General features: G+C 42.6%; 1 protein-coding gene across 1 annotated transcript; it reads left to right on the forward strand.

Annotated features, from left to right (window-relative positions):
* The first annotated feature begins 747 nt into the window (after window positions 1–747).
* rap2b (RAP2B, member of RAS oncogene family) lies at window positions 748–3,562 on the forward strand. The gene is made up of 2 exons (XM_043233583.1): window positions 748–1,755; window positions 2,868–3,562. Exon 1 carries the CDS (start codon window positions 1,160–1,162, stop codon window positions 1,709–1,711), a length of 552 nt encoding a protein of 183 aa, XP_043089518.1. The 5' UTR covers window positions 748–1,159; the 3' UTR covers window positions 1,712–1,755; window positions 2,868–3,562.
* Window positions 3,563–14,274: the final 10,712 nt, after the last annotated feature.

Consider the following 14,274-nt stretch of genomic DNA (forward strand, 5'->3'; position numbering starts at 1 on the left):
AGATTTTGTTTAGAGGGAAGTCATATGCTTTTGAACTGAACTGAAATGAGTCATGAGCCGAAACTGGATCTGTTTGAAACTGATGAATATTACAGCATTATTTCCTGTTTCTTCATGTTAGGCTGTGTTGTGTAAGGCTATACGAACAAACGTGAGTCGAGATCAACTTTGAGTGCCTGCGCCTTTAAGAGACGCTCCTTTGGTGACGTGAGGCGGTGACGCGCCGCGGCCGGTGGGCAGCAGTGTTGCCAAGTCCTGCGTTTTCCCGCGGAACTGGGAGGCTTACACTCTATTGCAGTGGGTTCATTTATATTTGCTGCATTAGCCAAAGTGAATAAATAAATAAAGACAAGGGTCAAATTATTCATGGCTCATAAACTTTTCTCATAAACATAAACATTTTTATACCTGTTTTTCAGTTAGTTTTTTGGGGGCTATGTATATAAATCAAGGAAGAGATAGCTTATTTTAAGTTGATCAAGTTGAAGAAACAATAGCTCATGCATTTCTTCAATGTAGTAGTGTTTAAACAAAAAAGGCCTGTCATCATTATTTATATAGAGCTTTTTTACAGTGTAGCTTGTGTCTAAGTGGTCCTTGTGGTATCAAACAGAGCAATAGTGTGTAGAAACAGTGCTCCAGAGACCAGCAGTTTAATTCAAGGCTGCAAAAAAAAGGGGTTATATTACAATGAATTAAAAGGAATTGAATATTAATGTTTTTTTATTAGCGCGTTAGAATTGATCAGTAGAATGTAACTCTATCCCAGACTCCGGAGCAGAAGGGGGCGGTAATGCAGAGTCGACGTCGGTTGCCAGCCGCCGTTAAAAAACAAAAAGAAGAAACGAAACAGTTAGAGCGGCCACTGGGCGGGTTTTATTGTGAAAACCTGGCAACCCTGGTGAGCAGGAAGCCTGCGCGCATTGATCGCTCGCGGAGCGCAGACGCAGCACACGGTCCGCCGGAATAATGCGCTTCTAATGCTGGGCCGCGGTCCGAAGCAAGGCCATCCTCAGCGCGGAACGCTCACCGAACCCCGGCCGGAACCGAGCGGAAGAACGGCGGATTGAAGACAGCAGCGCGCGACGGAGAGGGAGAGGAGAGAGAGAGAGAGAGAGAGAGAGAGAGAGAGAGAGACACTGCCCAAGCGCTCAGAGCCATGAGAGAATACAAAGTGGTCGTTTTGGGATCCGGCGGCGTGGGAAAATCGGCGCTGACCGTTCAGTTCGTCACCGGATCCTTCATCGAGAAGTACGACCCGACGATAGAGGACTTCTACCGCAAGGAGATCGAGGTGGACTCGTCGCCGTCGGTGCTGGAGATCCTGGACACGGCGGGCACCGAGCAGTTCGCCTCCATGCGCGATCTCTACATCAAGAACGGCCAGGGCTTCATCCTCGTCTACAGTCTGGTCAACCAGCAGAGCTTCCAGGACATCAAGCCCATGCGCGACCAGATCATCCGCGTCAAGCGCTACGAGCGCGTGCCCATGATCCTGGTGGGCAACAAGGTGGATCTGGAGGGCGAGAGGGAGGTGTCTTCCGGGGAGGGCAAGGCGCTGGCGGACGAGTGGAACTGTCCGTTCATGGAGACCTCGGCCAAAAACAAAGGCTCCGTGGACGAGCTGTTCGCGGAGATCGTGCGACAGATGAACTACGCGTCGGCGCCGAACGGAGACGACCAGTGCTGCGCGTCCTGCGCGATCCTTTAAACCCGAGCGCGGGTCCGGGCTTCTCGCTCGCGTTTGTTGCCATGGTGAGTGAGCGAGCGAGCGACGCGACGCGACGCGCGGCAGACGTCGCCCGAGGGGAGAGTTCGGACGGAGACTGAAGTTCTGCGACGTCGCGGCCGACTTACGACTGTCGCTCGCGCGAGTCCGTAACAAACCGACGGAGCTCTCGGTCCGCCTTAAAGGGCCAGCTCACCCGAAACCAGAGCTCTGTTAGGCTGATGATGCACCGGGCAACTTTTCTGTAAGTGTTTCCCTCAGCCAGAGAGACACTGGGGCGTGTGTTACCCGTAAAATTAGTTTTTTTTACTATCGTTTGTAACCAGTGGATCGAAAACGCATCTGCAACTCGATTTAAGTCACTTTCATCCTTCTAGTTGATTCAGTGTGACGTAAATCGCTTGTTAAATATCTTTGCAGAACCGAATACTATATGTTCGTAAGTAAGTGCGCCTCGTGTGAGCAGTCGAACCGGTATCCTTGGTTTATCGTCGAAGTGTTTAATGCTAACATTTGGTGATTATTACTATTGAAAATGTGTGATTTCTAAAATAATTCTCATTTCGAATCGTTAAAGTCAGAAAGAGGGCCCGGCCCCGCCCATTCTCAGTGTGAAAGAGCCCAAACCACACTGAAAGGTCCTTCGGTAAAATTGCTGAAAAGTTGCCTGTTGAATCATCAGCCCTACGTTTATTTGTTCCGTACCCGTACGAGCGTCTTCAGCCGAACACAAAAAACATACGTAGAAGAATGTGTCCCCATCGACTCCCACGGTATGAAAAAAGTACTTTGGAAGTCCATCGGGATCGTCTTTGGTTTTCAAATGAAACGACGACCGAATTTTGGTATTTTTAATTTTTTTTTTGGTCGAAGCGTCGCTGTAACTGTCATCAGTGTTCCTATAAGTGTCCTACCATGTCTTGCACACGACAAAAGAATATTGAAACCAGTGTTTACATGACAGAATACTTGAATGTTCTGGGATTATATAAATATATATCTATATATATATAGACAACCGACACGTTTAAATCATAGGCACTTGAGGGGCTTGTTTTCCGGGGCCTGGCTGTGTGGTGTTGTCAACGCAGACGAGCGCTAGTAATTAGTTTGTTTTTTTTTGTATTTTATTCTGGAGGTGTGTCGCAGGATTTCTGTACTGTAGAGCTCCTCAGGAGGAGGACCTGGAATAACGGCTCACTCTTCAGGAATTGCAGCACACCATTGATGTCAACACAAGTGTCTTGCACTCGCAACTGGAACTTAACCCCCAAAAAAACAGTGAAAAACCCAGACGGAGTTTAGAGCGGCTACGTTTAGCTCGTGGACTTGGAAACCCTTGTTGTGAATCGTTTGGCTTTTCGTTCGCCGGATCGAAGCTTCTTTCCCCGGTTCTCCTTGAGGACTTGACTGTTTTGACGCGAGGACGCCGGAGCCTGCGCGTCGAGTGCCTTCCTAAAAGCTGTTCGAGAGTTTAGTGCCAACCTGCAAGGAGTCTGGGTTCACGGCGATCCACGCAGTACTTCACCGTTACGCTTGCTAGCGGTTCCGGGGGTCGACGGCGTCGACGGAACGACGGTTCTCTTTCTTTTGTTTTGAGTGAAAATCTTTTTGGCTTTTCTTTCTCCGATACACAGGTACTGAAGCCCCCAGACTCAAACCACAAACCACTGTCTGTTTGAAATCAGATCTTTTTGTTATTTTCTTTTTAACAAATGTGATGTACCATTGCAATTCTAATCCGATTGTACGTTTAATTTCAGACCAGCGTTTTAACAGCTGTCTGATTGTTTTAACGAGACTTTTAATACATGCATTTTTAAAAAACAAAAAGCATCATGCGCAGTGTTTGTTTGCCCTCTCCTCACTCGAGAAGCTCGGGTAATTGATCCTAAAGTTGCTCCGACTTTTATTTTTGGGAATAATTTGCGAAGTCCTTCCGTCTGGCAGGGGACGGGCCCCTTTAGTGGAGCAAGGGCCGTTGTTCCCCGTATAGACGCTGATCTGGAGAGGACTTGAAGACACACGCGGCAGCTTCTTGGGAAACAGATGTTTGCTCAAGGTTTAGAAATAGCACATGCTTTTGGGCTTGTGTTTAAAATCAGGCGTTGTCCCCTGTGTGTAATTACACGCGTGTAACGTGTGCTTCCCAAATGGCTTAATGTACGCTTTTGAGGGAAATAGTGTTTTTCGTTCAGGCCGCAGGGATCGGAGGTAATCGTCTGGCCGGGTGGAGAGTGATATTTTTAGACTCCTTTGAAAGGCGCTTGATCAGGATGTTTAGCACTTTCAGACGGGAGCTTTCCGTCGTCGTCTGCTGTCCCTCGTCTTGTTCCAAACTCGTACGGCAAAACGTGTTTCAAAGAAAGTCAAAGGTTTGGAAAGAGTAGTCACTTTTGGGCGAACTGTCCCTTTAATTTCCTTAGTATTAAGAATGCATGCTCCTTCGACACATTTAAAGAGACAGTTCGCTTAAAAATAGTCATCCTTTACTCTCCCTCCTGTTTTTTCAAATCTGTGTGAGTTTCTCTCTTCTCTTGAAAAAAGCTTTGAAATGTTTATCACGTTAATCTAAAAAACTAATCTCAGCGATATAATAGTTTGTTTGCTGGTTTTAATTCTGTTTTGGTCATGCAAACAGCCCAAGATGCTGACGTGGCGTTAAATAAGATAAATACTCTCTTCTGTTGATCAGGAAATCATGGCAGCCATTGGCTTACAGTGTTTTATTTTTTTTATCTCATGGAAGTCAATGGCTACCGTCAGCCGGTTTGCTCAATCTTTTGTGTCCGACGCTTCGGTCCCTTTAATTGCTGCCGTCATGTTTAAAGCTCCCTTGGAAGGGGAAGTGGATGATTTCTCCTCTTTCTTTCTCGTAGCGTCTCTCGATTGAGAGTTTCACTTCCTCCACGGTTGACCAGCATGTGATGCTGTGTTTTGTTTTGTTTTGTTTTTTGGGGCCTAACAGGAAGTTCTGGTCAGCTGATGTGTGGTGACTCGGCAGTCACATGTCTGCTGGGGTCATGTGATCTGTGCAGGTTTGAAGGCGTATGACCCTGATTGGAGCGCTCTGCCTTCTCTTGATTCTTCTCACACACACACACACACACACACACACACACACGCTGGTGACGGAGTAGAGTGTTGTAGGAAGCGTTTGAGCTCGTGTGGGTGGTGTTTGTTCGTGCACGTCTCTTTCCTGCAGCAGTCTATTTCCATTTCATCTAACTGATCATCAGGCTCTCTCGTGTTTAAAGGAACAGTACGCCCCAAAACCAGAAGCCCCGTCATCGTTTACTCTCCCTCTTGTTGTTCCTGACCTGTATGAGTTTCTTTGTTCTGTTGAACATAAAAGAAGGTATTTCAAAGAATGTCTGAGACAAAACACTTGATTTCCATAGTGATGGAGGGAATGCAGTGAAGACCAGAAAGTGAAGAAGAAGCGACATCTGTCACTTTAAACACTTCTTCTTCCCTTACTGCTGTCAGGACTCCAGACTGACTGAAAAGTTTTTAGTAATGATTGAATACCGTCTTTTATGCCACTTACTGAGATACTATTATATCTTTTTTTTAAATTTTTTCATTGTATAATTAAATTTTTTCCATTTTTATTAGTTGGGGTTTTAGTATGTTTTGTTATAGTACATCAAGTTAAACTAAATGAAAATTAGATTTGAATACATATTTTTCATATTTTACATTAAGTATTATTTTTTTAATGCAAAAAATATATTTTTAATGAAGTGAGACCGGATTTTTTAATTTTTATAGAGATAAATGCATTGACAAAATTTTTCTTAGGAACATTTTCTACCCTTCTGTCAGTTGTGTTTGTTGATGTAAAGTCGGTCGCTGGTCTCCTAATAAACTCACGTCACACGTCTGCTTTGCCATCGATAATCGAAACCGTGTTTGTGTGTGACTGCACACTTTTATTTGATAAATGGTGTGTTTTGTTTCAGTAACTGATGATAAGGTGTGGTTCGTCCAGAGTCTGGCGACGCCGGCTTCTGGGAAAACCCTCAGATTCCAGTCATTGTTGTCATTCCAGCGCCGGGCTAGTCTGAGCAGAGACTGAGACTCGCTCTGTTAGATTCAGCTGCAGGCTCTGACGGGATTCTCTCGTTCATTCTGAGACTCCAGAGAAGGAGAGATGAGCTTTCTCTCAGAAGAGCTGCGGCTCCTTACAGGAGTTTAGATGGAGAATACCTCTGCTTGTACACACACACCGATGAAGTGATTGCCGAAGCACTTTAGTAGTCTGGTTTAATATGAATTAATTAATTTATCTTAATATTTAACATTGTCTTATTTATAGGCGACTCAAATTTAGATATCATTCTGAATTTATGTTTGTAAATATAAATATATACTTTTTTTTCACTTGATATTGAAGTAAATATTAAATATCTCTTGAGGTATGTTCACGAGTGAGCTGATTTTTGCACATGACTTGTGCAAATGATCATGATTATTATTATTATTATTATTATTATTATTATTATTATTATTATTATGTGAAAACAATGGTTCAAATTCTAAATAAGCGAATCAAACGTCTCGGTCCTGGCATTGCTCTCATTGTTTTCTAGTCTGTCGTTGTTGGTCTGGAGTAAGAGCCTGTGTGTCAGGAACTGCAGGTATGAGGTGAATGGGTCATGTGACAGGAAGTGAGGTCGGAGGTCATGTGACCGTATCGAATCGCTGATTTGATGCTGCGTTCAGCTGCAGGTTAAAGTCACGAAACACGAAAACAAAAGCGTCAATTTTTTTTAAATTAAGATTTAATGTGGTTTATGATCGTATGGAATTTGAGGATGCAAAAAAAAAAAAAAAAAAACCATGCAGTTGTTCACATGAAGTTGTTAGAGATGCTTATGACTAATCAGAAAAGTATTTAGTGCAGGAACATGTAGAAAACACCTTCATTTAAAGTGAAAGCACGTGGAAAGTCCACAGACCGCCTCTGATTGACAGCTGCTTGTTTTAACGTCACGCAGGTTCAGGAAAGTAGGTGACGGATAACAGAGCCTCTCTTTCTTCAGAGAAACGAAAGATGAAAGTTCAGCAGAAAGCTGTGGTGTCTGACAGAGCAGGCGTTCCTTACTCTGAGGGACAAACTCCTCTGTCTTCAGATCTTCAGAGCGGCCGAGGCTTTCATTCTTTTAGGCTCTTATTTCTTCCGTTCGTGTTGATTCTGACACAGACGGGATCTTGATTTATCCAAACCCCAGCGCCCCAGTGAAAAATAAGCATGCTAAGCATATAGATACATATTTACATGCTAATGATCTGGTGTTTATGCTGAACAGCCGGTTTCGTTCTTCATGCGCTTTGTGTTGAAGATACGTTTAGTACACGGAGGTCAACATGAAGTGGTCGTAGGACAAGACGTCACTCAGATGGTGACTAATTCTGCGTCTCGCAATTCAGGGTTTTTTTTTTCTCAGTATTGTGAGATATAAAGTTGAAGTCATGTTATAACTTTTGTTAAAAAGATATTTCAGGGATCGTCAGGTCATCATGTTTTTCTAAACGCCTTAGACTTTATTCTGTGGATCTCAGTCTTGATCACATGACCTGAGGATGTTGAACGCAATCAACAAACCGCCTCGCTCTTTTTGTTACGTGCATCTTATTTTAATATGTGATTGCTGGTTTGAAACACAATAAAAAGTAGATATCGGATAAATGGGCTGCCAGTGACTTTATAACGCGGCGTCTTTGGTATGTCAAACTCGTCCAGAAGGCTTTGACTGATTGATCTGAACCAGAAGCAGAACGACCTGTTTTACAGAATACTGCACTGATTCTCTCTGAATGAACAGAAGAAAGTCATACGGGAACGACGGTAGAGTTATTAAATAATATCAGAACTTTGTTTGGGAGCATGTTTGGGTCTCAGACAGAAAGCAGCGACGCCACGTCTCTACGAGTAGGACTAAAAATGACATGTTGGATTTGTTTTCTGTGTATGAACAGAGTTCCCCGTTATCTGCGGCGCTGGTGAAGGTTAGAGGAAGCGGTGTTCTGTGTTTGAAGCGGACACACCTCGTGGTTCACCACATCCAGGCCGATGCTGCAGGATCTCGCTCTCTTGACCTCCAGCAAACACTGCCAAGTGTGAACTCTGATTGCATCGCTTCCCTTCACGTTCTCCGCGTCTGATTAGTGCATCTGGGCTGTAAAAACCCTCCGCGGAGACTTTCTTGCAACATTTTTGGAGCATTACACAAGCCCAGGCGCGGCCTTTCCTCAGAACGTGTGTGTGTTTATGGAGGTCAAGCTCAGAAACACGTATGAAGTGGGTCAGAGTGATGCAGCGGCGTCAGACTATCCCTGACAGTGAAGTTCTGAGAGCTTCAGAGCTTGGTGTTTATTCTGGCAGTTTGGAGATCATGTGAGAGCCGCTTCCTGTTGTTCCAGAAAGGAGGAAGTGCATTTCTTGCAGCACCGTGCCCGATCGCGAGCGTCTGTAGGTGTTTGTGAGATCGCTCGCGCTGTTCTGTCGCTGCACGCAGGCCCTTTCTCTGGAATGAGTCGTCGTGGCTTTTCTTTGTTTTCCGTCTCTGCCAGTTTTCTGTGCTGAATGGTTTCTCTATCAAAGCACGATCTGTGATTTGCATTTCACAATAGCAGAGTTCTGTGTGTGTGTGTGTGTGTGTGTGAGCGAGTGTATCAGTGTGTGTGTGTGTGTGTGTGTGAGAGAGAGAGAGAGAGAGAGAGAGAGCACTGTGTGAGTGCGTGTGTTTAAAAGAGTGTGTGTGTGTGTGTGTGTGTGTGTGTGAGAGCGTGTCATGTGACCTGCTGCCTGTGATCCCGGCTCTGTCAGGAAGGAAGGGTGGTTCCAGCTGAGACTTCCTGTCTTGTGTGTGACTAACAGTGAAGCTGTGCTCAGTTCAGGTCCTCTGGAGAGAAGCAGACCCTCCTCGTTCTCGTTCCTCTTTCCCAGCCTTATCTTCTCCTCAGGCGCTGTGTGTGTGTGTGCGTGTGTGTCGTGGCGTGTGTGTGTGTGTGTGTGTGTGTGTGTGTGTGTGTGTGTGTGTGTGTGTGTGTGTGTGTGTGTGTGTGCGTGTGTGTGCGTGTGCGTGTGCGCGCACGCATGTTTTTGTGACACATGAGGACACAAATTAGTTTAACGACACAAGTATTCCAAGGAGAAAGTGACTTATGAGGACATTACCTCTCTTTTCTAAACACTTACAGAGTGAGTTTTCTTGAGAATCTAGTAAGTAGTTAGTTTCCTTCAAGGAGTAGAACAATAACACACACAGTCTGTACAGAATAAAACACTACACCTATGAAGAGACCCCACTTTTCACGTGTGTGTGTGTGTGTGTGTGTGTGTTTGAGATGAGTTCAGGGGTCAGAGGTCACTGTTGTTGATGTTTGGAAGAAAACAGTTTGAAATCTCATAAACATGGATGGATTCATTAAACAAATAACTTAAATTTAGTTAGGTAAGCAAGAGCTAAACTGTTAAAGGCCTTCTAGGTAAGTAGTGATATTTAGTAACTGCTCTGGTCGTATCTTCTTGTCCTGGTAAGTTCACTAGACTGTCTGTGTCTTATTTACTGAAGATGCAGGACAAGCAGACATCTTTCTGACTAAGTCTCTGAAGACGTGTTAAGCTGCGTACGTGTTTTATCGTATAAGTGTTTCTTCCGGACGGATCCGGCGTTTTCCATCATCCAGTGAAACCAATATTTATTTAAACGGCGTCTCTTATTGGTTATATTGGTTATTGGTCTCTTATATTATATTTCCTGAAAGGATGAGATCATCTCGACCAAACACTGAACGGTTGTCTTTTTATTAACTAACACTGACACTGGTTAAGAAATGTATTGTTCTGTGTTCGTTTGTAAGGTTTACGTTCACAGTCCAAGTCTTCTTCTCAGTTTTGAGCTACAGAGCCGGTCTGGTTAGTGTTTCGTGACGGTTTGGTGGTTTTAACGAGGATAAAAAAAGACTGGATAGAGGAAGTTCTGTTTCTAGTAATCCAAGAGATTGTGAGTATATTCTGAACACCCTCTGTTGACGTCCACCTTTCTTCTGGTCTTGTTGAGATGTATAGATGAGTATCTTCATAACAGTAACTTGTCTTCTGAAAATCCCTGTGGCCTCTATCCTTCACTGGATTTAATGGAGATGATTTCCCAAGTAAATAGATAGGATCTAAACCATATTAAAGACTGCCCCTGAATACCTGTGTAGTTTAGTAGTCGATCTATAAGTCACGATCTAGTGTCTAGTGCAGCACTAAAATCAAGTAAAACTATTCCTCTGCACATTAATAGTAAAATACAAGAAGATAAGATATAACAGTATGATATGGGTGTATGCATTTAATGCTTTTAAACCTATTTTTTAATTAGACGAAGCAAAAGCAGTTATTAAAACTGCTTTAGATTCAACAAAATAATTATGGCATATTTTCCATGATAAAAAATAAACGTATGCATGCACATGAAACAATTACCAAAGCAATTCCACGAGCGTCTTCAGCGGTGCTGGAAACAATCACTCTATAAGTTCAGTGTTTTGAGTCAAGAAATAGTTCACATGCAGCTTTAGCTCCAAACCAGTTTATATGAGGACAGATTCTCTGAGTTTAAGTCTGAGCTGGTTTCGTCTCACGTACACCACGGCCGTCTTCTCCCAGACCTGCTGTATTCTCTAAGTGTTTGTTGATCATCTAATTACCAGGAAAGCGTCTGATGAAGCTTTGTAGTGTTTCCTCACTAATGACTGACTGAATCTTTGTTCTGAGACGTGCTAATTAAACGTTTGGGATCAGATCGTTCGTTAGCATTCAAATGACAGATCTGCATTTATTTACCCATCAAACACTGTTTTTCCAAAGAAGAAGGCCTCGTTGTAGAAGTGTGATCAGCATTGATTTCATTGTGTGTGTGTGTGTGTGTGTCTCTGTGTGTGTGTCTCTGTGTGTGTGTGTGTGTGTGTGTGTGTGTCTCTCTCTGTGTGTGTGTGTGTGTGTGTGTGTGTCTCTGTGTGTGTGTGTGTGTGTGTGTGTGTGTGTGTCTCTCTGTGTGTGTCTCTCTGTGTGTGTCTGTGTCTGTGTATGTGTGTCTCTCTCTCTCTGTGTCTGTGTGTGTGTGTGTGTGTGTGTGTGTGTGTGTGTGTGTGTGTGTGTGTGTGTGTGTGTGTGTGTACACTCATATGCGTCCTATTAAAGACTAGCATGCAGTCATAAGTCTGTCAGTATGGTGAGTTTTCTCGTCTCGGTGGATTGTTGTTTTGTCTTCAGACTCATCTTTCACTTACAGTCACTGCAGACGGAGTCGACGTTGTGTAACTTGTTCTGTAAAAGCTAATTCTTCTAATCGCCGGCAGCATTGTGAAAACGCACCGTTCACAGAAATGAATTTCTCGGTCAAGTGAAAGCATAGAGTAAGGGGAGCGCTGCAGATCATTATTCAGCCGCTCGACTGACCTTCAATCTTTAGTGAGAGCATCATTTAAAAAGCACTTTTCTAAAGTCTCACTTTTTTCTTTCTCTAAAACCATTTTAATGAGGAAAAATGTTGTGAAGTTTAAAGCAGCAACCCCAAAGATCCCCAGAAGAAGAGCGGAGCGTGGATCCCGTCACGGGCCGGTTCTCTCGTGACTAAGAGCCTGATGAGAACCGGAGGTTAAACATTCATCACTGAAATATAAAAGAGACTGGGAGAGAAATTTACTCAAAACTAAAACATGATTTTTGCAGATAAACGTTTAAACATCCTCCGTACAGTGTGACCTGAACTAAAACAATTTTTTTTTGTATACTTGAAGATACTTGTAAATATATACAAATGAGCTATTTGGAAAAACTTCACTTGATGTAAAAATATATATATATATATATATATATTTTTATTTTATTTTATTTTATTTTTTTATTTATATATATATATCACTTGACACTCACACCACAGAAAAGACTCACATCTGGAGAATCTTTGTTGAAGTTTTCGGGAGACGTGATATTAATACCTTAATAATGAGTGACACACATATCATCTTCTACACTACAGTAGAAATCCAGACTCTAATGAGATCTAATGAGCGCTCAGAGCTCGATTCATCCTGTGACGGATGGGGCAGATCTCTCCTGATGTGTTTCATGAGCAGCGTTGGGAAAAGTTACTTTTAAAAGTCAAGCGTTACAATATTGCGTTACTCCCTAAAAAGTAATTAAGTCGTTATGTACAGTCTGTACAGGAGATGAAGAATCACATGAAGAATATATAACACAGGAGAAGAAAGTTCAACTCTATTAACAAAACTTAAATACAAATGTTCCACTGAATGAAAGTAATGTGTTACTTTACTAGTTACTTATAAAGTAATATAAAATAATAAATATTATAAAATAATGTGTTCCCCGACACTGTTTCAGGTGAGTGATGAAAGGAAATAAAATAAAGCTGATGCTGAGCTCCGGTGGACATCGTGTTCTGCTGGTTGCTATGGTGATTAATTCACACACACACACACACACACACACACACACACAGAGGAGATACCGAGCGAAAGATGAACACTTTAATGAATCACTGATCTTCATCAGATCCAGCACCTGACGGACATCTTGGTCTTCAGTGTTTTATAATCTCCTCAGCTGATGTTGAGTTCATTGTGGTGATTATCTATGAATAACCAAAGACTTTGTGTAAGGTTTCTTCAATATCACCACACTTGATCAATCCACACCTGACGTCGTTTCCTCTCTTCTGAAGACATGTTTTCTTCCTAAAACTCCCTTCTCTTGGTTCCTGATGTTTTTCACATGTCGGGGTTCATAACTATCCTGTTAAGTTTGCACACTGGGTAAATCTTTTTTGCTATGTCCTATCATATGACTCAGACCAGTTTGTGTTTCTCAACTATCATGTCTGAATGCTCAGGGGAAAATTAATTCTGGATTTCTGTCTTTGGAACAAATTAATTAGCAATTAACGTTAAATGTACCTTATGTAAATTTAGTAAGATATTACACAGCACTAGTCACTGAATAAATGCAGTGTTTACATTCATGCAAAAACTTAATTAAACCTCATTAAATGTCAAATATGACAGCACTAAAATGTTAATTATTATTATTTTCCTTACACTGGACACTAGTTCTTCCGCCTCATTATTAGAGCTAAAAAAACATGTTTTGTACAAAATGCTTTGCTTGCCCTAGTAAAATATACTTAAAAGCATTTGAAATATATTTCTTTTAATGCTAAGTATATTACAAAAACATTGTCATATATTTATGAGCTTGTCCAGCAATTGTACTTTCATTATACTAAAGCGGTAGGTATACTTAAAGTCTGCTAAAACAACTAGTTTTGCACTTAATGAACTTTAATTGTGCAGAAACTATTGATAGTATACAGATGCACTTTAACGAGTGTGTTTTAAGACCAATATTTTCACTCAGAAATGACACTCAAACACATTTTAGATTTAATGTTAAGAAATGTGCATGTAGTACGCCAAATAAAGTTGAATTATAATTTTTAAATTAAGTCTCAAGTCATCTCTCAGCAAATATATTAGTAGACTTTAACTATATGAAATAAATGAAGTTTTGTACTAGGCTCGCGCTGCAGGCGACTGAATGCTGCTTTTGGTGAACGCTCTCTTTAAACGTGAAATGGTTTCTGTTCCGCTAGAACTGCATCAGTCGTGTTCTTCACATCACGCAGATTTACTGAGAAGAGACTCATCAGATGAGACTGGAGAAAAGATCACACACTGCACGGTTAACTTCAGCCTTGCACAACTCTTCTTGGTGTAAGGGGTGTATGGAGTCACACACACACACACACACACACACACACACACACTCACACACTCAGCTGCACATTCTTGCCTGCTGAAGTCAGCCTCATGCGTTTCTTGGCCTGCAGCTGATAAGACTGGGTTGGGTTACACGTCTGTGAGCTGATACTGAGTCTGACATGAAGTGTGTGCATCCCAGAACCGAAGCAGAGCCGCTGTGAATAATGTCCAGCTGAAGGAGAGAGACGCCGCTGGCACTATTGTCCTGAGACTGAAAGAAGCTCTTCATATCTCCTGCTCTTCAGGAGCATTCATCTGCCACACACACACACACTCACATACACATATACACATTTATCCTGTACAGACTGTATTATTCTACACCTAAAGCTACCTCTTACAGGAAACTACTGACATGTGTTTGATTTAGAAGGTTTTGTACCCATGAGACCTCAGTTCAGGTCCCCACCGTGACACGAGTCCCCACGAGTGTGTGTGTGTTATCAGACTGAAGTCCCAACCAGAATAAGGACATGTGTGTGTGTGTGTGTGTGTGTGTGTGTGTATGCGTGTGTGTATGCGTGTGTGTGTGCATGCGTGTGCGTGTGTGCGTGTGTATGCGTGTGTGTGTGTGCGTGTGCGGGTGTGTGTTCATGTGTGTGTGTGTGTGTGTGTGTGTGTGTGTGTGTGTGTGTGTGTGTGTATGTGTGTGTGTATGCATGTGTGTGTGTGTGTGTGCGTGTGCGTGTGTGTGTGTGTGT

Source organism: Puntigrus tetrazona, unplaced genomic scaffold (genome assembly GCF_018831695.1).
Source record: "Puntigrus tetrazona isolate hp1 unplaced genomic scaffold, ASM1883169v1 S000000896, whole genome shotgun sequence".
NCBI lineage: Eukaryota > Metazoa > Chordata > Actinopteri > Cypriniformes > Cyprinidae > Puntigrus > Puntigrus tetrazona.